The sequence below is a fragment of the Trachemys scripta genome, chromosome 24 (assembly GCF_013100865.1).
Source record: "Trachemys scripta elegans isolate TJP31775 chromosome 24, CAS_Tse_1.0, whole genome shotgun sequence".
Taxonomy (NCBI): Eukaryota; Metazoa; Chordata; order Testudines; family Emydidae; genus Trachemys; species Trachemys scripta.
The window spans coordinates 6879532-6905318 of record NC_048321.1 but is presented as its reverse complement, the minus strand read 5'-3'; the positions used below and the strand labels follow the sequence as shown (position 1 = coordinate 6905318).

The 25787-nt window shown below is 55.2% G+C and overlaps 1 protein-coding gene across 2 annotated transcripts in view; it reads right to left on the bottom strand.

The window, feature by feature from the left end:
- Nucleotides 1–372: 372 nt before the first annotated feature.
- CERS2 (ceramide synthase 2) overlaps nt 373–25787 on the bottom strand; it is a 48531-nt gene continuing 23116 nt past the window's right edge. For both annotated transcript variants that reach the window (XM_034756762.1, XM_034756763.1), the window contains exons 2-11: nt 10207–10380; nt 7587–7704; nt 6215–6333; nt 5382–5439; nt 5224–5274; nt 4646–4738; nt 3943–4071; nt 3040–3146; nt 2597–2750; nt 373–1517 (exon numbers count right to left, since the gene is read on the bottom strand). In XM_034756762.1, coding sequence (XP_034612653.1) covers nt 1392–1517; nt 2597–2750; nt 3040–3146; nt 3943–4071; nt 4646–4738; nt 5224–5274; nt 5382–5439; nt 6215–6333; nt 7587–7704; nt 10207–10379 — 1128 coding nt within the window. In that variant the 5' untranslated portion in view covers nt 10380 and the 3' untranslated portion in view covers nt 373–1391. The remainder of the gene's footprint in view (nt 1518–2596; nt 2751–3039; nt 3147–3942; nt 4072–4645; nt 4739–5223; nt 5275–5381; nt 5440–6214; nt 6334–7586; nt 7705–10206; nt 10381–25787) is intronic.

Genomic DNA, 25787 nt, shown 5'->3' with positions numbered 1-25787 from the left:
CTTATAGAGCAAAACAATGGGATGTATTAAATCCCCATCGAAATGGATACTAGGTAGTGTGTCTAAACCACACAGCTTCCTTCCAGCAAGTATTCAATAGTGTTGTCTAATAAATCAGCCATTAATACCCAGACCTTCATCTACTTAACTTGCCCCCCCCCCATGGTATAACGAATGTCACCTGATCCCACAAGTCTGTTACTGTGGTGGTGAGCTGTAAACCGAGCACAAATTCCTTCTGGCTGCTCCCCAGAGCAAGGCAGTGACTTTGCTCCTCATTTTTCTGGGTGCAACGGGCACATCTCGGTCATGCTGGGGAGCCAGCCGCCAAAGCTTTGACCGCCAGTCACTAACGGTGGCAAGTAGCAAAGCCAAAACAAGACCCGTCCATCTTAGTCCCTGAACTCCACTCTGCAGCGGAGCGAAAGCTCCCAGAAGGGCCTGAACTGCAGGATGGGCTTAGCTGAAATTGACAGGTTGGTCTCTGGCCTGCCAAGGCTTTGATTTCATGCCTTTGCTAGTACCCAAGAAAGCAAAATAAACTCCATGGAAACACTTATTCCCTCTACAGCTGGAAAGGAGTTTGGGGAGAGGGCTTGCAGTCGTTTCCAAAAAACCCAACAACAAAGGGGAACGAACGAGCCTTTGCGATTGACTCCAAGCCCTCGGAGGACATTAGAGTTCTGCTTTTTGTGCGTTATTTCCACCAGCCACACAGCTAGGGGATTCCCTTCCAGAAACTCGAGAGGCGAGAACAGAGCAACTCGAGAGGCAATGAAACCATACCTCACCACTAAAACAGACTGGGAAGGAACTGGCACCAGCTTTCTCTGTGGATGTGAGTGTGTGTAAAACACAAAAACAGAGAGAGCAATTTGCCATCTCTCCCTCATGTAGCAGTCTGGCTGTGCCTTCCACTGCGCACCTAGAGTTTGGGGATGGGGCCAGATAGTCGTGGAGAAGGGAATCCTTGCGTCCCAGTTTGGTTTTAAGGCAGCTGGGTGCAGATGCAGAGAGAAAGGACACTACTGTATGGTGGTGGCACAAGGCACTACCACCCCTCCCCCCACAAAGTTGGCACATTTCCATCTGCAGCGATAGGAAAGAAAATTGACCTCAAATGATGTATTCTAAGCACACATGTAGGGTTGGTGCTGGCACTCCAGGGTCCATTCCTTTAGCCTCCCCCCTAGATGGGTCAGCTATTTCCACTAGATCCGTTTTGAGGAGAAGAGGGAGAGTAACTATTTATAGGGGACAGGAGGGAGACCCTGGCACTACAGTCGGTGGCAGGGTGGAAGCTGAAGTTCTCTTGACGTTTTGGCCTCAGCTGATGCCCATGGTGGTGGGGCCGGGCGGCGAGCTGGCAACACCTCCACATGCGCCTAAAATCAATCGGTTTTCCGGTGGTTGTTGTTCAGGACGGGGTGCCCGTTGGAAAGGGGCCCGTTCTTTGTCACTTCCTCCTCTTCCGTGTTGTCGGTCTCTTCGCGATCACTCCTCTCGTCTTCCACCACCTGGAGGGATTGAAAAGAAAGGGGCTTCACGAATCAAAGTGAAACAGGGCGAGCGGGCTAGAGCAGAGTGGGCCTGGGTGTCAGGACTCCTGGGGTCTGTTCCTAACACTGCCACTGACTTGCTGCGTGATCCATTTTGCTTCTGTGCATTAGTTTCCCTGTAGAACACCATGAGCGGGGCTTAGTGAGGCCCATTCCATCCACAGCCCTGCCCCTCCTCCATTAGTGCCAGCTGCACGGGTGGCTTTGTGAGCCAGGCACTTGACTGGGAACTGGGTGAAATCCTCCCACACATCTCACATGGGGGCCACCGCATGCACTTCAGATGGTAACAGATACTGCCTGGAACGGAGCTGCACTCACCACTGCGACGTGAAAGGCCCCCTCCCCATTTACCCCTGCGGCATGCAGGTCCCACTGACCCCCTACTGCCTTGCCTTCCCCAGAGATGCTCCAGGACTTCGCTACTGAGCTCTGGCTTCTCCCTGCTCCATGCTGTTGCCCTAGCAAACTTCTCCCGTTCCTAGAGCACCAGCCAGCACGTGGCCCTACTGGCCCCGGACGCGCCACTGGAGCCTCAAATCATGCTGCTGCTTAAAGCCCCCAGGCCCAGATCCTCATTGGGATTTAAGTGCCTAATTCCCATGGGACTCAGTGGGAAATAGGCGCCTGAATTCCTGAAGATTGGACCAAAAGCTTTTCTCTATCCTCAAAAAGTCAATAGAGCCCCCAGTGCTCACCAACCCCCCCCCCCCCCCCCCCCCCCCCCCACCACCCCTACAAAACACTCACCCCTCTGCTCCTCTGACGGGAATCTCTGCACTGCTGCACCACAAACGAGCAACCCTACGATAAACACCCCTGTCCGCATCCTGTTATTTGTCCCCATTAATCAAGACGAGAAAACGCCCCGTGGCCGGTCTTAAAAATTGCTGATCTCTTCCACTTCCCCATCCTGCCCGGAGCGGTGGCTTCACTTTGCTTCCCTCCTGGCCCCTGGGTTCCAATGTAAGTGAAGGGTGACCTGGAAAAAACAAAAACACCCCCTCCTCCCTCCCCGCCAGAGAAAGTGAACCTGCCTTTCCAGTTATGAACTTGTGGGCCATCCGGATGATGAGATACGCCCAAAAGATATGCAGCGATTGCAGCACCACCATCATGAAGTTGAAGAAGTAATAGCCGAAGAAGGGCGGGTACAGGTCCAGAGGATAGACCACCGTGCAGTGCATGATCCTATAGGAGAGCACAGGAGACCTCAGACATGTTTGCTGTACTGAAAGTGAGGCGGCTAAGCGACCCTCCTGGCTCACGCCGCTCAGAAGCAAAATTGGCAGCGTGGCCTCGTGGCTAGAGGGCCAGACTGGCACTCAGGAGCTCTGGGTTCTATTCCCAGCTCTGCCACGTAGATGAAACTCCTGGATCATCCTCCAACAGCCAGCTTTTCCCGCCCCACCACCTGCAATGCTGTCCCAGGCCTAGGAGTAGCAGTAGGCCACGGTCAGAGGCTGGGGCGCTTGCTCACCAGAAGGGCAGGATGATGAGGCGCGTGACAATGAAGACGGCGGCGAACACGATGAAGATGTTGTTGCAGGTGTTCTTCCAGCCGGCGTAGTTAAACATCTTGGCAGACTGAGGGCGAGAGGCCAAGGTCACAGTAAGCTGTAGTGCCTCTGAGGCGTGGGAGACGTGAGCTGGGGGCAGAGCGTGGGCCTCGGGAGACTCGGATGAGTCATTGCGTCTCTCGGGGGCTCTCCCACTTGTCAAATCCTGCCTGTCTCCCACCATCGTCAGTCTCGACCGGGAGCTCCTTGGGGAAGGGGCCGGGTCTCGCACAACAGGGTCCTGCCCTTAGCTGGAATCTCTAAGCACTAAGATAGAGCAGCGCTGCTAACAGCAGCTGCATGGTTTGGTTTTCAGGTAGGGCTTGCGTCTGGAGAGCAGCCCCCAGCTCCCGATGACGGACGTCACAGTCATCCATTTCACATTAGGTGTATTGCTGCAGCACCCAGAGGTCCCGGTGTGCCAGGTGCTGCCCAGACACAGAGTGAGACGCTGTCCCCTGCCCCAAGGAGCTTAGAGTCCAAGTAGACCAGGGAAGAATCATAGAATATCCAGGTTGGAAGGGGCCTCAGGAGGTATCTAGTCCAACGCCCTGCTCAAAGCAGGGCCAATCCCCAGACAGATTTTTTTTTTTTTTTTACCCCAGTTCCCTAAATGGCCCCTCAAGGACTGAACTCACAACCCTGGGTCTCCGGACTCCTGGGTTCTGTGCCAGGCTCAGTGGGGCAGCCCCCCCACCCCATGGGAGTGAGTCCCACTGGCTTTGCAGGGGCGCCAGGGGTTCTGCTCTCACTGGCATTGTGGTCGTGTGGTGCATCAGCCATGGGGAAGAACCGCAGGGACCGGGTGGGGGGGTTGCACTCACCTCCAGCAGGTAGTCGCAAGAATCGTGCAGGGCCATGATCAGCGTCCCCGCCCGGATGTAGTTGGCGAACCAGGAAAAGCTGATCAGGATGATGGTGGCCACGTGGTGGATAATCTGCTCTTTGAAGTCCTGCCAGGAAGAGAAGGGAGGGGAAAGGAAGGGGTTAACCCCCCAACAAACAAGAGGAGGGGTCAGACCCTAGCCCAGCCCCTCCTGCCCCAGATACATCAGGCCCTGCCAAACCACCTACCCCTCCCCAAACACACCAGACCCTCCCTGTCCAGACACCCCCAGCCCTGGACACAGAATCCTCTCTGGGAGGAAGGCAGATGTGCCCCCACTGCGATATCCCAAAGGGGGGCTTAGGGGCTGCCTGGGGATCACCAAGCAACTACACCCATGTTGTGGGGGGAGGGCCACATTCCTAGTACCAGGGCTGGCTTGGGGGCCACTGCTCGCCCTATGGAGCTAATGGAGGCAGACCCAAGCAGAAGCCCTCTGACCCCAGCAGACCTCCCCGCCCATGTCCTGGAGGCCTAGAACTGATCAGGGCACAGGGGATTCTCTCCAGACCCCGGCAGGGGCGGCAGGGCCAGCCCAGAGCCGCCAGATCTTCCTCATTCGGCGGCAGCCCGGGACTGGGGACGCACACGGATCTCCATCCATCCCCCCTGCACAGCCAGGCACGCGGGAGACAGCCTACCTTGCGCTTCACGTCGGAGGCGATGCTGAAGAGCAGGGACCAGTAGAACGACAGCTCGATCATGTAGTACCAGTACTGCGACGGCAGCGTGGTCTGCAAGGCAAACGGGACCAGAGAGCTCAGCGGAACAATGCTCTGCTGAAGCATGTGCGCGCGCCCTCTGCTGGATGGGATCAGAATGGCACTGCTGTGTGCCATAAGCCCAATGCTGCACAGAACGAATGGGGATTCTCCTGTAGACCTGAACTTTGGAAGCAGGAGGATCGGAGCCTTGACATCACCCTGGATTTCCTAGGTGGCCACAGACCACGTATCCCAGCAATTCCTCAGAACCCCCTCCAAGGAGATGTTAACCACCGAGTAGTTGCCAGGTAACCATCCTGACTTCGGAGCACGGGCACCAATGGCCGTGCGTCCCAATGAAGCAGGGAGCCCGTGCTGTGTTTCATTGGCTGCCCAGGCAGCTATGCTGGAGGCTGAGCCGAGCCGAAACTCTCCCCGCTTGCGGAGCTGAAGGAGAGAAACCGCCGGCTCTGTCCTGGGGCGCTAACCCGACAGCAGGCGCGCGCTGGACTCACCTGGATCGGGTACCCTTTCCACACTTCCTTCAAGTCGTAGAACCAGGGCTTCTGTGAGGAAAAGCGGGAGGGGGGAGACAGGGCAGGGATGAGCGGGGCAGCGTGGCCAGGACGGGCCGAGAGACCGGGAAGGGGTTGAAATGGCAGATTTTACTTACATCCACTATGACGGCCATGCCAGCAATGAAAGCAATAAGGTAAAAGGTGAATCGCCAACTGGAAAAAGGAAGCAGATGGTTCTCAACAGAGGAGCACGGGGCGGGGTGAAGGGGAGAGAGAACACGTCATGGGAAGGGCAGGTAGGGAGCCCCAGACGCTGGGAGCTCCAGAGGGAGCCGGCCCAGGGGACACAGGGTTGAAGTGCCCGTCTGGGTCACCGGGGACCCTTTCTGTGCCTATCTCGTGATCTAGCAGGGACGGAGCCTTGTCCTATGCCCTGTGAGAAAGCGGGGGGAAGCTAGCCTGGCAGCCGCTAGGCTTTAAGAGTCCCCGCAATCCTGTCACCCTCTTGCCTTTTGCCTTGAAGCTGGAGCCGTGCTCGGAGCCTAGCTGGGCTTAGGAGCAGCGCTCACAGCGGGCACCGGCCTGGGCTGGGGAGGGAATAGGCTCCTCCGCTCCCATGCACCCCCCCCCCCCCCACCAAACCTGCCTGCTCAGCCCAGTCAGTTCTGATGCAGCGCACGGGGGCAACAGGGCACTATGGGCTTAAGGGGATCACCCCAAATGGAATCCCGGGGCCCCCTCCACCGCCGTTCCAGCGCTCAGAGCCCAGAGACGCTCCCTTCACCACCACTGGAGAACCACCCACCTGCCAACCCCTGCCAGGTCTCATTACCGTGAGAGCCCCAGGCCCGCCCCACGGTGCCCAGCTCGGCAGAGAGCGCAAGGAGGTCCCAAGTTCAAATGGAGATGGGCTGCAAGGGGCGCTGCAGACACCAGGGGGCGACAGGGTCGCCGTTGCACGGCTGGGCGAGCGGCACCAGGCCCTTACCTGGCCTCCCGGAACTTCTTGAGCAAGCTGGGCCTGTCCTGGTTGCGCCTGCGTCGGAACCAGCGCTCCACCTGCCGGACCGCGCAGCCGCTCTTCTTGGAGAGCATCTCGATGTCGCCCTGGGAGGGGAGAGACCCGGGGGCGGTTACCAGGGCGACCCAGGGGCTGGCTGGGCCCCAGGACCAGACGACAGGGGGGTCAGTGGGAGTCAGGAGCCTCTTGTGCCGGGGGAGGCAGAGGGTGTCTGCCTGGCAATCAGTGCTGTGCAATGGTGGCTCGCTTTGGTCTCATGAGCTCAGGTACTGGCCATAGGCGCCAGGTGGGGGCATCTAGCCCGTGACCAACTCTCCAGGGGCCCAGAGCTGGTGCTGCTGCAGCTTCGCTACTCCTGAGCTAGCTAGATCGGGTCTGTCTACACCCGCTGCAGCCACACCCGCTGTTGCTGCACAGCCAGGCCCAGGGACAGGCTGGGAGCTGCAGGCCCAGGGGTTTGTTTTGAGCTCTCAGAGCCAGTGGCCACAAGGGCTGGGGGGCGCTGGTGCCGGAGAGAGTGAGACGCTGAAAGCACCTGGGCTGAACCAGACAAGTGCAGGGTCCCAGCTCCTCCGCAATCCTGACCCGCAGCCCGTTATCCTCGCACACACCGCTCTGCCGGGGCCCCTCAATCCTAACCAGTACCACCCTGGCTAGCCCAGCTCTGGGTCTGCCCCCCACAGAGCTCTGCCTGGGCCCCTCATTCCTGACCCCCATCCCCTGCTATCCCAACTCCTCACACCCCCAGCTCTGCCGGTGCCCCTCACTCCCACCCGGCAGCCCCCTGCTATCCCAGCCTTAGGCCCATTCATCCCAACCCGCATCCCCCCTGCTAATCCAGCCCGGGGCTCCCCCTCTGCCCCAGCAGCTGTGCCAATGCCCCTCAACCCTGCCTTGTACCTCCTCCCTGCTACGCCAGCTCTGGGAACCCCCGGGCAGAGGCTGCCACTCTGGCCAGCGACCTACTGGGGGATGAGGCAGAGCGCCTGTAATGATCAGGAATGGACCCCCCCCACCCCACCGGGGGGAAAGACCAGTGCTTTAGCCCCTGCATCACTAAAGCCACATGCAAAAGCGCCCCCGAGCCCTAAATGCAGCCACTTAGCTCCTCAACTCGCCTCCTGGTTTCTTCCAACACACAGAGCCAGATTCATTTAATACCGTCATATTAACGCCCCAGGCGCCCGGCTAGCCCCATACAGATCAGCTCCCAGAGGTGGGAGAGGGCAGCCCGGGATGCCTCGCCCGCAGCACCCCGGTGCAATCCCAGCGCCACGCTTGTCGCAGGCTGCAGGCAATACAGCTCTCCCCCTCCCCCCGCCAGTAGCATGCACTGTACCTGCTTGGGGTGTTTTGTGGATGAAGCGTAGAATTTTTCTAGCACGGGATTTGGGGTGGCTTTTAATCGGATCTTCTCCTTGACGTTCAAAAGCCCGGCTAGTGGGGTAGCCACATATCTGGGGGTGGAGTGAAGGGGAGGGGGAGAGGAATGGGGAGCACAGGCACAAAACACGTGGTTAGAATAATGCTTTAGAACATGGAAGCCCTTCCCTTTGTGGCGATCCGGCGTAGTTATAACCTGGGGCCACAGTCTGGAAAAGGGACAGCACTGATGCTTTCCCCCATCTGTGCAAGGGGGAGGAGGACACGGCTCTCTAGAGTACAGCGCTTTGCCATCTACTGATGGAAAGTGCCACGGAAGAGTTAGGAGGAATTATTAGTGTGTGCAGCACCTGGCACCATGGGGCTGTTAGGTGCTACCATAATACGCCTAATTATTAGGTTATAACTCTTCAGGGCAGGAACCGTCTCACCCTACATTTGTGCAGCTTCTGGCAAAGACACACCCGTTACTGCTCAGCCTGTAGGCCCTACCATAACAAATCCATATGGACAATCAACTCCCTCAATCAGTCAGAACTCCAAAGCCGCATGTAAAGTCACTGACAAGAATTCTGCTGGGCAGTGGCCATTAGGGGGCAGTCAAATCCACATGACAGAGCAAACCTACTTGGGCCAAAGGGGTGCAGCTATGCGCCATAGATGGCCCGGGAGGAATCTTAACATCCTTCCCATTTTACAGATGGAGAAACTGAGACCTGGAGAAGGGACTGGACTCACTCCCGCGTCATACAGTTGGTGAGAACAGAATCCAGGAATCCTGTCTCCCAGCCTCCCCATCTCTAAGCCCACTCCTCTCCCAGAGCTGGGGACGGAACCCAGGAGTCCTGACTCCCAGCAGTTGGAGCAAAGAGTCACCAATGTGGGTGTTTTGATCAGAAGACCTGCCAGAATGGAGGTGACTGACAGTTGCAGGGGAAGTAAAGGATTAAAAATCAGAGTGAGGGATCTGAAATGATGGCTGGGGAGACCGAGCGAAAGAAAAATGAATTGAGGGAAGGGAAGAGAAGAAAGGCTCAGGGAGAGAGAAGTGAATGATATGAAAGCAAAGAGAAAGACTGAGTATGTCTAACAGAGGGGAGAGGAAAAAAGAAAACAGGTGAGAAAAGATAGAAAGAAAGAAAAAGTCAAGGGCTGGGAAAGTGAATCTTCCCTTTGCTACATAGAAAAGAAACATCTCCCGCCCCCTACTTCCCAGTCCAAGGCCCCTGCTTTCACCCCACAGGGGTTGGGCATCCAAGGTGGTTTGCTGACAACATGTGGGGAGACATCCCCACAGAAACCCAGCCCCCTTCCTCCCCCAGTTTCACGCTGCTCCTCCCATCCAGCTGCGATCACAGCAAGATGCTCACAGGCATAGAGCACCCAGGGCACACGCACAACACGGGCTGACAGCTCCCGATGGAGCTCTGCCCACCCACTGGGCCTGTGCCCAATCCACCAACAAAGCCAGCTCTGTTCTCCCGTCTCCGTTTGTCACCGCGACGGTGGTTTATACAACAAACTGCTCTTTAGTGCCTCAGCCCCCAGCATTGCTGAGATACTCGGGATCGGGGGCCGGAGTGCACAATGCGAGCGTCTGTGCCGTGCTGCCTGGGACGGGGGCATATAAATATACGCCACATGCTCCGTATTCCTAGAAGCTAGGAGGTTAGAGACCCTCTGCCAAGCTCGCTCTCATTCCCTCAGAGGTCAGTGCAGGTCGCAGCCTGCAGTCCGTTGCCTGCTGTTTTATGCAGTCTGGGTTTATGACTTTTTAGTATTTGAAGGGAGGGACAGCGTGTGTAAGACGATGTCTATACTGTGTACCTTAGCTGTGCCGCTACAGCTGTACCCTTGCAAGGTATGCAGTGCAAAATAAAACCACCTCCAATGAGGGGCAGTAGCTTGGTTGGTGGGAGAGCGTCTCCTACCGACAAAGCGCTATCCACACCGGCGCTTTTCATCGGTAAAACGTTTGTCGGTCAGCGAGTTTTTTCACACTCCTGCCCGACAGAAGTGCAGTGTAGACACAGCCCACGTGAAATAAGGAGATTCTCCCCCTTCATTTGTCCCATCCCACCCAATCAGGATTTGAGCCAGCGTCCACAGAGCCTAGAAGGCACCCCTGACCCACACACTGGACTGGGGGATTCAGGACTCCTGGGTTCTGTTCACAGCTCTGGATGGGGAGTGGGGTCTAGTGGGTTAGAGTAGGGGGCTGGAAGTCAGAACTCCTGGGATCTAACCCCTGCTCTGAGAAGGAGTGGGGTCTAGTGGTTAGAGCAGGAGGGCAAGGAATCAGGATTCCTGGCTCTGGGAAGGGAGTGGGATGTGGGGATTTGAACTGGGGCCAGATTTTCTAGACCGCTCAGGCACCTTAACAAGATCTGGGTTTGCAGACGCGCCTAAGGTGCACCCAGTGTTATGAAAATCTGCCCTCAACTGTCTGGCGTTAAAGACTAAGCTTCCTCTAGGGGCTGGATATTCCCTCACTGTCCACCAGGGGGAGCTCCTTGAAGCTGGCTCCAGCCAGGCTGCAGGAATGGATGCTGACCTGGCCTCCCCTCGGTACTTACATTTCGAAGAGGTGCCTGACGATGAGGAAGAGGAAGGCTAAGGGGATGGTGATGTAGAGGTCTGAAGCCTTGGCATAGATCCGCCCATCCTTGTCTTCCAGGTCCGACCATGTCAGGTTCACCGGCAACCAGAGCCGGTCCCACCAAAAGTAATTGTATAACGTCTGGAACATCCTGCAGTGAGAGAGAGACAAATGGAGTGACTCATTCATGCTCCTCCTATCCATGCCCCTGGGCAACAGTGGCCAAGGCCCCCGCCTCCACCGTCGGATTCGCAGCACCCAGCTACAAGGAAGCAGCATGGACACACATGACTTATCACGGCTGCTCCAACCCTCGCAGCCCCGGGATCCCACCGTTCATCACAGCACAGGCCCCCTCCTGTCCCAGAGCAGGAGAATCACCGTAAGCCCTACAGTGCTAAGGACACACAGGGAAGTGGTGAGAACGGAGCTGGCACAGGAGGACGGAATGCTGCAGCTGTTTAAACACCGCACGGCAGTTTAGCAAGGAAAGAACCTTGTATGTGACTGAAATCGCAGGGGAAATCCAGGGAAGCCAAACGTGAAGGCTCCAGGGTTGAAAAGCACCATGGGGTCTATAGAGGCTGCAAAGGGTCTGGGTTGGGACAGATGTACAGCAGGTCACATGCCACGTTCAAGTCAAGATGCTCTCTAAGTATAGATGTGTATGTCCTTCGGGGCTGGGACTGGCTTTTTATTCTGTCTGTACAGCACCTAGCGCCAGGGGGTCCCGAATGGCGACCCTAGGTGCTACCACAGTACAAATAAACAGCATCAGTAGCAGGCGCTAACAGCACAAACGCACCCAGCTCTGCATCTAGCCTTCGCTCACCTCCATGCAGAGTTCCAGCTACTAGCCCCCCCCCCCCCCCGGCCCATTCCGGCCACACCTGGGAGATCCGGTTACATTCTGCCTGGGGCTCAGAATAGGGGAGGCTGAGCAAGTGATGGTGGCTTTCCCAGGATGACTGCAGCACCCAGCTGAGACACACAGGCTCCTTGGCAAAGGGTCCCTGGTTCTTTGCGAACAACTCTCACCTCAGACCTGACAAACTCACTACACCAAACATGTCTTACAGGATTTTTATCCATCAAGAGTAAGCTGTAAGGCAGGGGCGGGCAAACTTTTTGGCCCGAGGGCCACTTCTGGGAATAGAAATTGTACGGTGGGCCATGAATACTCACAAAATTGGGTTGGGGCCAGAAATGAGGAGTTCAGGGTGTGGGAGGGGGCTCTAGGCTGGGGACTGAGGGGGAAGTGAGGCCTCCAGCTGGGGATGAGGAGTTTGGGGTGTAGGAGGGTGCTCCGGGCTGGGATTGAGGGGTTCGGAGAGCAGAAGGGGGAATCAGGGCTGGGGCAGGGGGTTGGGGCACAGGCTCCAGGCAGCGCTTACCTTAAGCAGCTCCCAGAAGCAGCAGACTGTCCCTTCTCCGGCTCCTATCCAGAGGTGTAGCCAGGCGGCTCTGCATGCTGCCCTGTCCTCAGGCACCACCCCTGCAGCTCCCATTGGCTGCGGTTCCCAGCCAATGGGAGCTGCAGGGGCAGCACTTGGGGCGGGGGCAGTGTGCAGAGCAGAGCCATGCTGCTGCTTCCATGAGCCGCATGGAGAGGCCCCCAATCCTGCCCCCCAGCTGGCGTGCCGGAGCAGGGTAAGGACCAGAGCCCACTCCTCAGCGGGAGCTTAAGGACTGGATTAAAACGGTTGGTGGGCCGGATCCAGCCCACGGGTCTGTAGTTTGCCCACCCCTGCTTTAAGTGTCTAAAGAAAGCTCGTAATTTGTCAAGATTCACAATTGTACGGGTACTAGCAAAGACTAATGTATTTCTACTGACAGTATGCTTTACGAACTTGCAGTAAAAAAATCAGTCACCAGGATATAGGTCTCTGTGACGGCCCACGCAGGCAGGAGGGAGTTGTCACTCCTCCTCTATTTAGCCAGTGATGCAATGCAAGGCTCCATTGTCTAGCCTTGTACCATACAATCAAAACCTCTTAAAGGTGAAAAAGGAGCATTGCAACAAGACCTGGGCTCGGCCAGGCTGTGAACAGGAACAAAAAACTGTTTCAGTGTCAGAGGATGGAAGGGTTCTTTAGATCTAGGCATGGAAGAAACCCCTTGGGGAGCAGGGGTGTTTTCACGAACGTTTGGATCCTGGTTCTTCTGCAACAGGCTGAACATTGGGGGGAACCCGAGTTTATTAGCTAGGAAAGGGAACTATTGATAAGTGCTGACCCAGCTTTGCATTTTGTTTTGTACTGCAACCTTTTCTTTCCACCACTCGCTCTTGTTTCTAGTTAAATCTCTATTCTCTCTCTGATAAACCGGCTTTGGTTTTATTAAAAGTGCTCACAAGCGCAGAGTGGTTTATGATAAACTAGGGCACACTGCTCCCGTGGGGGCAGAGGAGCTGGGATTTCTGTGAGCATCAGGGTCTGGACATCCCAGGGGAACGATTCAAAAGGGCCTCTTGGACTGGGGTGCATCTCCTGTTCACCGGCAAGGCGAAGACAGGACTGGCAGAGCCTGGAAGAGAGTGCCTGGGCGGCAGAGAGGCTGGTGGTGTACGACCAGCCAGGCATGGCCAAGACTCAAGCTGGAAGTAGGGTGTTGGTAAGAGGGCTGTCAGTGCTGACTGTCAGGTTGGCTCTCTGCTGCCCCCCAGCCCCAGCATGTGCAGCGGAAGATCCTCCAGATCAGCCATGGGGCTGGCTCCCAGGGACGGGGCTACTGCCCTCCCACTCGGACAGCAGCTCAGTGCAAGCAGAGCAATGTCAGATTCCAGTCCAGCCCGCTCCCTGGCAGTGAAGCCAAAGAGAGGAGGCTGCCCCAGTGTCTGGATCGAGGCTCATCTCGGTGTGAGCAGCTTGTACAAAACAAGGCTGAAACCCACCAAACAACTCTCCTCCCCCACGCGGCTGCATAACACGCTGTGCAATCTGGCACTGTGCTCCACCCCAGAGATGGCTGCCCTTCATCCGTGCTGGAGAAACACAAGATCCACCTTCCCCCTTCTTGCATGGGCAGGGCACTTGGGTTCTATTGCCAGCTCTGCCACTGCCCTTGGACAGGTCACTGCCCCGTATGCCTCTGCTTTCCCTCCCCGCCTTTGCCTTGGCTATTCGGACTGCGAGCTCATCAGAGCGGGGACCGTCTCTCACTCTGCGCCCAGGCAGGGTCCCAAGCTCTGTGGCTGTTGTAAAACTCTAGAGCTTAACAGGGAGCATGGAGCAGTAAAAAGCTTAATGGTGACCAGATACTCAGCACAATATTCACAAGGGGGAGGGAACACAAGCCAAAAGAGGGACAGAACAGGTTAAAGAATATTTAGCTAAGTTAGTCAAGTATTCAAGTCAGCAGGGCCTGATGAAATTCACCCTAGGGTACTTAAGGAACTAGCTGAAGCAATCTCGGAACTGTTAGCAATGATCTTCCAGAACTCATGGAGGAGGGGTGAGGTCCGAGAGGACCGGAGAAGGGCAAACGTAGTACAGTACCTGTCTTGAAAAGGGGAACAAAGGACCCAGAGAAATATAGACGAGTAAGCCTGACTTCAATACCTGGAAAGATACTGGAACAAATTACTGAACAATCAATTTGTAAGCACCTGGACGGTAACAGGGTGATAAGCAATAGTCAAGAACAAATCATGCCAAACAAAACTAATTTTCATCTTTGACAGGATAACTGGCCTAGTGGATGGCGTGAAGCAGTAGATGTGGTAGATCTTGATTTTAGTAAAGCTTCTCACAGTCCCACGTGGCATTATCAATTGCACACTAGGGAAACGTGGTCTAGAGGAAGGTGGGTGCACAGCTGGTAGAAAGACCACACTCAAAGATAGTTATCAACGGTTAGCGATCAAACTGGCGGGGGAGGGAGGGGGACAGAGTTAGTGGGGTCATGCAGGAGTCAGTCCTGGGGCCAGAACTATCCAATATTTTCATTAATGACGGGGATAATGGACTGGAGGGTATGCTCATAAAGGCTCCAGATGACACTGAGCTGGGAGGAGTTGCTGGCACTTTGGAGGACGGAATTAGAATTCAAAATGACCTCGACAAATTGGCCTGAAATCAACCAGATGAAATTCAATAAAGAGAAGTGCAAAGTACTTCACTTAAGGAAAAAAAAAATCAAATCAGTTGCACAACTACAAAGTAGGGATTAAGTGGGTGGTAGCACTGCTGCAAAGGATTTGGGGGTTATAGCGAATCACAAATTGAGTAAGAGCCAGCAATGTGACGCAGTTGCGAAAAAGGCTAGTATCGTTCTGAGGCGTGCTAACAGGAGTGGCGTTTGTGAGACACGGGAGGTAACTGTCCGGCTACATTCAGCACTGGTAACGCCTCAGCTGGAGTACTGCATCCAGTTCTGGGTGCCACACTTTAGGACAGATGTGGACATATTGGAGAGAAGCCAGAGAGCAACAAAAATGATCAAAGGGTTAGAAAACCTGACCTAAGAGGAAAGGTAAAAACCTGGCCATGTTTAGTTTTGAGAAAAGGAGACCGGGGATTTGGACGGGGTAGGGGGGGAAGGAACCTGATAACCGTCTTCAAATATGTTAAGGGCTGTTACAAAGGATGGAGATCAAATGTTTTCCTTGTCCACTGGGCATAGGACAAGAAGTAATGGTCTTACTCTGCAGCAAGGGAGATTTAGGGGAGATATTAGGAAAAACTTTATGACTAAGTTTAGTTCTGCTCTGGCATAGGCGTCCAAGGGAGGTTGTGGAATCCCCGTCACTGGAGGGTTTTAAGAGCAGGTTGGACAAACACCTCTCACGGATAGTCTAGGTTTACTTGGTCCAGGGTCAGCGCAGGGGGCTGGACTAGGTGACCCCTTGAGGTCCCTTCCAGCCCAACACTGCTATGATTGAGCTTTTATGGAGTTTCTCCTAACTGTGGGATTCAGGCACCAGACCCCATTAGTCTGGAGCATATCTAGTGTCCAGTTGACTTGATCATCTCAAGCAAGACTCCCAGCATGGGTTTGCTGGGGGTCAGGGAGGAGGTACAGGATTTTCCACCCGCCTTCGCTCCTGCCGCATTTGTAGGGCTCCCTGAAGCAAGGAGCAGACGTTCCCAGACCCATGTTAACTACTAGCTATTCAATAGCACCAGGAGGGGGAGGGCTGCAGGCATGGGTAGATTGGAGCCAACTTTGCAGAGAGATGGCGTGGCCAGCTGACTTGCGTTCTGATTATATTGCGGGCCTGGACGGGGAGGGGGAGGGGGGGGCTGTTCAGTGGCTCTTTGCGGGTCAGCTAACCTAATGCCGTCCAGTAAACCTTGGATCTCCAATCACCTCATCTGTCCCATAGCTGGGCCTGAGCGTAAAGGGATGCTTTGAGGTTTTATTCCCACTTCTAACAGACCCTAGGGAGGTTGCTCCCTGCTTCTGTGCCTGTGGAACAGTACTAACACTTGCCACATGGGAAATATGGAAGGGACTACATTCAAAGTCCTTTGAGCCCCTCAGAGGAATAGGACACTAGGGGTGTAGCTTAACAGCTGCTCCTCTCCCCAGAGGTGGCTACATCTTGGTGCTGGGACGGCAGAATGCAAGGACAAGCCAGTCACTCACCCCATTCCCTGCTCCTGGCCTTGGGCAGCCCAGGCCCTTCTCCTGGTCAGTTCTCTTGTCCAGACAGACGCTGAGAAGCAAAGGACCTGCCCAGCGCAGAAAGCGGGTAACCAAAAAGGCCAATATTCACCTGGCTCTGCCTGGAGTCAACTCACCAGAGTCTGGTGTGCACCTGAGACTGACTTTGCTACGTGGCAGCCTGCCTGGGCCACTGGACAGACTGGCTCGGCCACCCCATCAACACGCAGTCCCTCGTGCTGGGGGCAGACTCAAGCAAGGGGGACCCTCCCTGCAACAAGTTGCCTCACCTGCCAGAATGCCCCCCAAAAAGGCTTGGCTGAGGTGTGGGTGAGACAGAACCCAGGCAAACGGACAGAGCGGGGCTACGGCCACAGGGTCCGCCTGTTCAAGAGGAACCAGTCACGCTCTGCAGCCTGGTGCAGCCCAGTGGGGGAGGGAGCAGAGCGCATGGGGCATTGGAGCACCAGTGAACCATTTCCTAAGCACTTACCGCTCCTCGCGGCACGAGAGAAGGAATCCTGCCACGAATGCACCACTGTGAACCATGGCGCTTGCTACTGTGAGCGTGGGCAGCGTCCACGGAGCACTGAGCATTACCCCTGTGTTAGCGGGGTGGACAGATTCGCTCGGAACCATCAAACAGCCTCTTCACGCACGCACACAAGGATGGATTTTATCAGGGCTAAACTCCAGGGTAAATCTGGAGTCGCGCCACCAGCCTCGGCATGGCAGCTCCCAGCACTGCCAAGAGCTGTGGCCGGCCCCGCGCCTCAATCAAAGCCGGTTTAAAAATATCATCGACCCTGGAGAGGACTGAGATCGAATCTATAGAGCGCAGGGGGCTGGGGTTTTCACTCCCCCTGCACCACTGACAGCCCAGACACCAACAGCTGGGCCGGCCAGTTTCACTTCCTGGTTCTCTCTCCATCTCCCTGCCCTACCCCTAACCTGCCCATCACACTCCTCCTCTACTCTCTTTCCATCCCCTCACACAGGTTATTGCTACATCTATTGAGATATACCTACCTTGTAGAACTGGAAGGGACCTTGAAAGGTCATTGAGTCCAGCCCTGCCTTCAATAGCAGGACCAAGTACTGATTTTTGCCCCAGATCCTTAAGTGCCCCCCTGCAAGGATTGAACTCATAACCCTGGGTTTAGCAGGCCAATGCTCAAACCACTGAGCTATCCCTCCCCCCTCATCCACCCATCTCCCTCCATCCCCTTATAATCCCAAACACAGACCTGAGCCCCTGTATTCTGCCCTACCCTGTCATTTCCTCCCTATCCCATACCATCCCCCTACTCCCTGGACACCCAGCCACTGGCCTCTCCCATCAGACCCCCAATCCCGTCTCCCCACCACTGGCACCCACCCATCTGAATAATGATACAAAAAAATAAAAGGGAAAACCCCAACCAAATGGATGATTCAGGTGCCGAATAACCAGCCCCCCTCCACTACCCCAACACTGATTAGAGTTGTTGCCCCATCAAGTGGCGTCTCACATCATTAAAGGGAAACCTGGGTGCTGATCCGCATTAAAACTTGCTCAATAGCACAACAACTGCAGATCCAACACACAGCCCCCGGCACAAACACCACCACAATGTGCTCAACCAACCAGCAAACGCACCATCAACCACACCATCCCAACGCGCAACGGCAGCCAATAGCCCAACCCAGAGCAGGTGGCGACAGGTATTATGTGTATTACAGTAGTACTCTGGGACCCAAACTAAGATCAGGGCCCCGTTGTGCTGGGCACGGCACAGACACAGAGCGAGACACGGTCCCCACCCCAAGGAGCTTGCAGTCTAAAGAGACTGAGCAGGTGGAACCTAATTAGGAAATGGAAGGGGAAACTGAGGCAGAGACGGGGCAGTGACTTGCCAAGGTCATCAACAGGTCAGTGGCAGAGCTGTGAATAGAACCCAGGCATCCGGAGTCCCACCCCAGAGAAGCAGTGTGGGATGCATGATCTTTAACAGGGGTCATACCCTGCTCCCATTTCCTCCTACAGATCCTTCTATCCCATCCTGTGCAACAGGCAGTTCAGAGCGCACACTGCTGGAGGCCGGGAGCTGCCAGGTGTCCAGAAAGTGCTCATACCCCCCCCCCAACGTGGCACTAGCTACAGTCTTTACCGCACGCTCTCTCTGGGGCAGCCCGTGAGCTCTCTCTCGAGGCAGGCACTTGGTCTGACGTACTGCGCCCAGGGAACTAGAATAGCCACCGCGGCAGCAGCGTTGCAATCTGTTGATGCAAACGTCCCAGAGGAGACAGCATTCCGGGCATGGGCATGGCCTCACACCAAGTTCCCAGCCCTCGGAAACCAATGACACAGCCCCTACTGTCAGGTTCTACATGCCACATCCCCTGCAGGCACAGAACTCAGAGCCCTCTTGGCCCTCGGTGATCTATGGGGCAGAGGCACAGCTGGGGTAAGCCATTGCAGCATGGAGAGGAAGGGCACTAGTCTAGTACTTGGGAGAGTCGGAATCAACTCCCTGCTCTTCCACACTCCCTATGTGACCTTGGCACAGTCACTCAACCGCTCTGTGCCTTGGTTTCCCCACGTGTACAGGATAACAGCACTCCCCCGGCCACAGGGGGATGACAGGATAAATACACTAAACAGCATGAGGTGCTCAGGTACTAAGGAGACGGGAAGGTCAGTGAGAACACGCCCATTTACCCTAGCTAAGCATCTGACCCTCTGTTTTCCAAAGGGCAGAGAAGGGTACAGTCGGGGAAGCCCTGCACAAAGAGGGTAAGTGACCCGCTGCAAGGCCACAGAGTGAGCCAGTGACACAAATGGGATGAGGACCCAGGAGTCTTGATGCCCAGTCCCCTGCTCCAACCTTTAGACCCCACTCCCTCTTGGTTAATTTTAACCTGACTTTCCCTTCTTTGCAGGGTCCCCTTGATTACAGCAGTGGGTCTCTACCTGGGCATACAGCCACAGAGATCCTCTCCGGCTGATGAGCTCTGTGTTCACCCTGCCATTCTAGGGACTGCGTGGATTGGGTTCAGGGGAGAGTTGGGCACAGAGGCCCACCCAGGGTGCATTTGGGCACCTTATTGCCCAATCCCCCAAATGGCTGCATGTCCCCTGGCAGGTGCAGGGCATCCTCTGCTCCTGCCAGTCAGTGGGAGCAAAGGCAGCCTGGCAACCAGGAGGATTGGGACCCCTTAAAATTGTTGCAGAGGGCAAGCAATAAGGCTGCAAAGTAGGGCGAAGGGGAGGATTCCTGAGCACAGCTGAGCCAGGGACAGGAAGCTGGGTGCTGCCACCATCTGTCAGTTGGGTTGGGACGGTGGCAGCATTGCAGCGTGGGCTGTCCAGCCCTACAGAGCAGCAGCGACAAGGCAAGGCTCTCCCCATCCCCACCGCCACCTCCGGGAGCCTCCTTGTTACCTGAGCACCCCCCCCCCCACACACACACACACAGAGACCTGGGAGATGGCAGTCACAGGGGAGGTGTGACAGAGTGTGCTGAGTCAGGGGCTAATTCAAATCCCCACCAGTCTCTTAACTAGAACCTAACTGGAAGGAAGGCAGGGAGCTGATAGAGGGTGCCAATTAACTGAGCAGAGCTGCAGCTGAGGGCTATGTGAGGGGGAAGCGCCCCAGCAGCTAGGGCTATCTAAGGAAACAGGCAGGAAGTGCTGGGGGGAGCGGGGAGCCTGACGGAAGGCAGCAGTAGGCAGGACTGGCTGCTGCAGCAGACAAGTGGGGAACCTGGCGCTGACTAGAAACAAATATAATAGAGCATGGCGTGGTCAAGACCACCGGGGTGGCTGTGGGCTGCGACTAAGGCTGGAAAGGACTGTCGGGACCACTCCATGACAGGATGCTTCTCCAGTGCTAGAGGCAAGGGGGCTTGCAACGGGGGCTGGGCCGCCCTGGCATCCGAGAACTGGAACGGGCTGCAGTGGATGGGGAACCTGCGTTGTTCCTTTTCTCTGCAGCCGGAGCCCACAACAGCTGATATATACAGAGCCCCAGATGGTCCTGGGGTGTGTGTGGGGAGAGCCTGGCTCCTAGGGGCGCTGAGCAACAGCAAGCCCAGGACAGCTGCAGACTTTGCCCCTCTGAAAATCCAGGCCCCAGGTCGAGTACTCCCTGCACAGAGAGCAAGAAGCCTGCCCGGCTTGCACACGCCCCTCAGTCCTTCGCCCCATCGCTTCAGTCACGCCTCGAGCCCCTACAACAATCAGATGGGAGCCCGCCAAGCCGCTGCGCTGCTGTACTCACGCTGCAGAGATCAAAAGCAGAGCGGCAAACCAGGGCAGCGATCCCGGCTTTCACGCTGCCAACACGGATGGGCTTTTTCTGGGAAGGAATGGGAAAGGGGGGAGGGAGGGGAGAGGAGCTCATTTCCACTGCACAAATGCACCAAAAGCCCTGGCCTGCAGCCCAACCAGAGATCTCCCAGCGGTTCACCATCACGAATCAGGTCCAGGGCATCCAAGGTACATGGTGCAGCTGGTAACAGCGCTGGGGAAGGGAGAGCGGGCTTGGAAAGCAGCCACAACAGCCCTGCCCAGGCCTCTATCAGAGCTGTGCAAGCAACATATGGAGAACGCACATGGGCTAAATGAATCCCCAGCGCGGCCAGGGTCAGTGCTCAATAGGGCTATTCAGAATGGATCTGTCCTCAGCAGCTGGGCAAGAGAAAAGAGCGATCACTGCAGGGCATGCCTCCATGCATACACACTCAGGCGGTGTTATCGTGGGGGGGTGGGGAGGGAAGGGCTCACCAACGGTCCCCAAATTACAAGCGAGATGTCCCTTATTTACATAGAAAATTGCCTGTCCAGTACTCAATCAGGACACCCTAGTATTTCAACAGCAGGTGGCCAGTACTCATGGGTGCCTCTTTCCATTCCCCTCCGGCCCGGGTCCTTCAGTGCTGCTGGGCAGGGAAAGCAGGCAGGGCGCAGTCAAAGGCCAGGCCAAGGTTGGGAGGGGAATGGAAAGGTGCACCCATGAGTACTTGCCCCCTGCTGACTCCAGCCCTTGAGTGCAGCCCCATCTGCTTTCCCTGCGCGGGATCTGTCTGGCAGGGCAAGTGGACGGGGCGGCATGCCCTGGAACTGCACTGAAGGGCCCGGGTCAGGAAGGGACTCTGTGGAGGGGGAGGGGGAAGTCAGTACTCCCCGGGCGTAGCCTCCCCACTCGCAGTCACTGCCAATGTCTCCAGCAGAGGAACAAAGCTGCTGGTTGGTGGCTGGCTAAGTGCTGCAAAAAGCAGCAAGAAACACCCCAGGCAAACATAGGTAAGTACTGCTTAGTACTCCTATTATTATTATTGATGATACCGAGAGGAGGGGTGAGGCGGGGGTGCTAAGAAAACGGCCCCTTATTTTTGAAATACAGTGTTGGCAGCCTTAGTGGGGGATGCCCCTTCCCTCAACCTGTGCCTGTCTGATCTATTTAGACCGTAAGCCAGGAGTGGCCAACCTGTGGCTCCGGAGCCACACGGCTCTTCAGAGGTTAATGTGCAGTTCCTTGCATAGGTGCTGACTCCAGGGCTGGAGCTACAGACACTAAGGCCTCGGCTACACTGGCAATTCACAGCGCTGCACTTGCTGCACTCAGGGGTGTGAAAAAACACCCCCCCCGAGCGCAGCGAGTGCAGCGCTGTAAAGCACCAGTGTAATCAGCGTTGCAGCGCTGCCCGCTATTCCCCTCGGAGAGGTGGAGCACTTCACAGCGCTGTGAATCCGCGAGTGTAGCCAAGCTCTAACTTTCCAACGTGCCTGGGAGCGTTCACTCCTCAACACCCTGCTCTGCTCCCACTCCACCCCTGCCCCCAAGGCTCCTGCCCCTTCCCCAGAGCCTGCGCATGCAAAACATCTGATTGCACTGGGCAGGAGGCCGGGGGAGGGAGGGGGAGGTGCTAATTGGTGGGGCTGCTGGTGGGCGGGAGGTGCTGGAGGACGGGGGAGCTGCTGAGGTATTACTGTGGTTCTTTGGCAATGTACATTGGTAAATTCTGGCTCCATCTCACGCTCAGGTTGGCCCTTGGGCACTGCCGTAATTAGTGGGATTAATCCAAAATTTAAAAAAAACCAGCCCAACCCAAATGAGTACAGAAGCAGGCACACCCTGCAGCAATCAGTGGAGCTTCATGCTGCAATTGTATTTGAACACGCATCATACCCCCACCCCACTTAAGTGTCATTTGCCCAAGATAAGAAATTTAAGCAACTGTAGAACAGACTGGGGAGGATGGGGAGGACAGCGTTCTGTAGGATCGGTCAGGACCTGAAGGAGAAGGCAGCCTCAGAAAGGGTTCCATCCTCTAACTGCGACGGTCAAATCAGGCCCCAACCTTGGCACACGATGAAGCATGTGCTTAAAGTTAAGCAGGTGCTCAATTTGGACTCAATCCAACACACGGACCTAAGTGTTCCGCTAATTCATGGCCTAGAACACAAATCACACAGATGCCCACAGCGTTTCATGCAACTCCAGCTCATTTAAAAAAAGCCAAGAAGGGATTCACTTTCAACCACAACTCTTCTTCCCCTGCCCCATCACCACAATTTGCAAATGGCTGGGTGGAAGTTTACCACCTGCAATCATTCGCACAGCGTTTAGGTACCAAAGGGCCAGACAGTCTACAGATGAGCAGAAGGGCCCAGGCATTCAAGAGTCGCAGCTCCCATTTAGGAACCAAAAAACAAGGGCAAGGTTAATTAACATGCTCCTGAAATGCTGAGCTCTTGGGATGACCCCGGTCCCTTGTGCCTAAATGGAAGCGGAGACTCTTGTGAAAATTCTGGCCCAAGTGAGCAAACCTGCACCTACGAGATGGGACAAAGGGCGGCTCTTGAGAATCTGGTGGGCAACAGACAATCCTGGACTGATGGGTCTTTGCCACATGATACATCAATGATAAAACACTCCCCTTAAATCTGGTGTTGGAGGATCTCAAAGTATTGGAGCAACGCTCTCCCCATTCCATCACCTCCATGATGACCTCAAAGTCGAGGCATTAGGCGGTCAATCAGGCAAAGCAATGCAGATTCAAGCCAGGCTAGTAAACAACCTTGAACATGCTGGACTTGGCTCCTTGTGTTGGGGCCAAGAGATGGGCTGAGTGCTGAACTTGGAGACGCTAGACTTGTGATTTTTTTTTTTTTTTAAAAGAAAAGGCAACTCAACACACACTGGCTTCCACCCTCCAGAGAGAAAAGTCGCTGTGGAGCCCAAACTAAGTCAGATGTCCCCCCCTCAGAGAAGGATCTGAAGAAAACACTTTGTAGAGATCACAATGCACATTAATCTTTCTGTTAGGACTTGCACATAGAGTTATAAAATACACAAACACCCTTTAATCCAGGTTTTAGGGCTGAGTTGATAAGCAACCCTGAGGCATGCCCCAAAAGGAGATTAAATTTGCAAATTAGACCACCACACAATCACTATATGGGTGATATTTCATACCTATTGTTACAGCAGGTAGCGCTGTTACAGCCGCCCAAATTCTTTTCTTGGTGTGTGAGCAAGTGTTCCACCTCGGGAAGACATGCTGCGATAGATTTTCCTTAGACAAGGTTGCAGAAGCAGTTTGCTCTGTGCCTGAGCCCTGATGGGAGCCAATTCTTGACACAGATTTGCTCCCTGAGAACTAAGCACTGGCTCTCCGCTGAGGTTCCTGGGAGAAGGGACTGCTCTGTGTGCTGTTTGACGACCCCGTTCCAGGACTGGCATACGTGTATAAATAAAACAAGTGACCTTTCGAATATACCCAGCCTCGGCATCACAGATTTCCCCTCCGTAGGGAGCTGATCTGCAAGGCCCCAATATCTGGTGTTAGAGGAGAGGCAACAATACACAGAGACTATATAGTATCGCACCATTTGTTCCCACCCCTCGTGCATTACATACACTCAACAACCCTTCTCCAACGCACTCCTGGTTTGCTGTGTAACCGGGGCAAACTCGCTGCTAGCGTAATGCTCTACCAGTTCACCCCAGCAGAGAACTGGGCCCAGCGTGTGCCTACTATCTATTAACATGGTTGGTTGGTTTTGCTGAGGTTAGCGGAATTCTTTGGCTCTTCTACGGGTAGAAGTCTCTCTCTCTAATGAGCTCATCGGTTTGTTCAGAACATGAATTTGGAAGGTATTTTTAAGAAGTGGATATCTTGGGCTTGATCAATAACAGACAGTCACAGAGCATAAGGCCAAGAGGGATCATTTAGTCTGGCTTCCTGCCTCACAGGTCAGAGAACCTCGTCCAGCAATTTCAGCATCCACCCCATAACTTCTGGCTGAGCTAGAACCTGTTTATAAAAAAAGAGGCACCCAACCTTGAGTTACAGACTGCTCGTGATGTAGAATCCCCTGGGTTAGCTGTTCCAAAGATCAATTCCCCTCACTTAAAATGCAGCACTTTATTTCTAGTCTGAATTACTCCAGTTTCAGCTTCCAGCCTTTGGAGCGGATTCTCCCTTTGTCTGCTCACTTCAAGAGCAGAAACCTTCTCCTGATGTTGGTGTCTATAGACTGTGATCAAGTCGCCTCTCAACCTTCTCTTTGATTACAGCAAAGAGGCAGCTCTGCTATATATAAGTTTGAGACTGGGGCTGGTTTATACAAGAAAATTAGGTCAACCCAGTGACATGGCTCAGGGGTATGAAAAATCCACCACCACCACCACCCCCGAGTGACATAGTTAAGCCAATTTAAGCCCCCATATAGACAGTGCTAGGCCAACAGAAGAATTTTTCATGCAACCTAGCCACCACCTCTCGGGAAAATGGATTGACTACAGTGATGGGAGGGTTTCTCTGGGGCAGCTGCAGTGCTGTAGTGTTGTAAGCGTACACATAGGGTACGTCTATACTTACCTCCGGGTCCGGCGGTAAGCAATCCATCTTCTGGGATCGATTTATTTTTTTTCTAGACGCGATAAATCGATCCTGGACGTGCTCGCCGTCGACGCCAGTACTCCTGCTCGGCGAGAGGAGTACGCGGAGTCGATGGGGGAGCCTGCCTGCCACATGTGGACCCGCGGTAAGTTCAAATGAAGATAGTTCGACTTCAGCTACGTGAATAACGTAGCTGAAGTTGCGTATCTTAGTTCGAAGTGGGGGGTTAGTGTGGACCAGCCCATAGCCTAAGTTACTGTTCAACAACCAGGTTTTCCTAGTGCTCTAAAATCCACATGCTGTCTCACATCTTCTTGAAAACTCCTCTGCTTTCTGGGACTGGGTTAGTGGTCCAAATTTGGGCTCATTTGAGCAAGGGATCCCAGAGACATAAGCTAAACTGATTGAGTTGAAGTCTTTCACAGGAAGGAACATGAATGGTCTTGTGTTGCTAGCACCCTTCACCCCCACGCATAGGCGCCAACTTTCCCCGGCACCAGTGGGTGCTTGCGCCCCGCCGCCCCGACTCCATCCTTTCCCCGCCACTACCCAGCCCCCCATTCCAACCCCTTCCCCAAAGTCCCCGCCCCAACTCCGCCCACTCCCTGCCCCTATTGGACTCCTTCCCCAAATCCCTGCCCCGCCTCTTCCCCTGGCGTGCAGCATTCTCCCCCCTCCCCCCAGCCGCGCAAAACAGCTGTTTCGAGGGGCAAGCGCTGGGAGCTAGGGGGAAAAAGCGGGTACAAGGCGCACTCAGGGGAGGAGGCGGACTGGGCGGGGAGCTTGGCTGCCGGTGGGTGCAAAGCACCCACCATTTTTCCAGCCCCCGGAGCACCCACAGAGTCGGCGCCTATGCCCCCGTGGGACTGCTCGACAGACCCTTGGCCTTGCTTTAGGCTAGATTTGTGTCCCCAACTCACAAGTAGAGGGGCTGGGGAAGGGGCTGCGTTTCAAGGCTTGGGAGCTGCGGGATTTAGAAAGCAGAAGAGCTACTAGTCCAGGTGGTGAGAGGACAGGACGGAAGTGGTGCATGCACACCCACCCCCTGCCCTTAGCA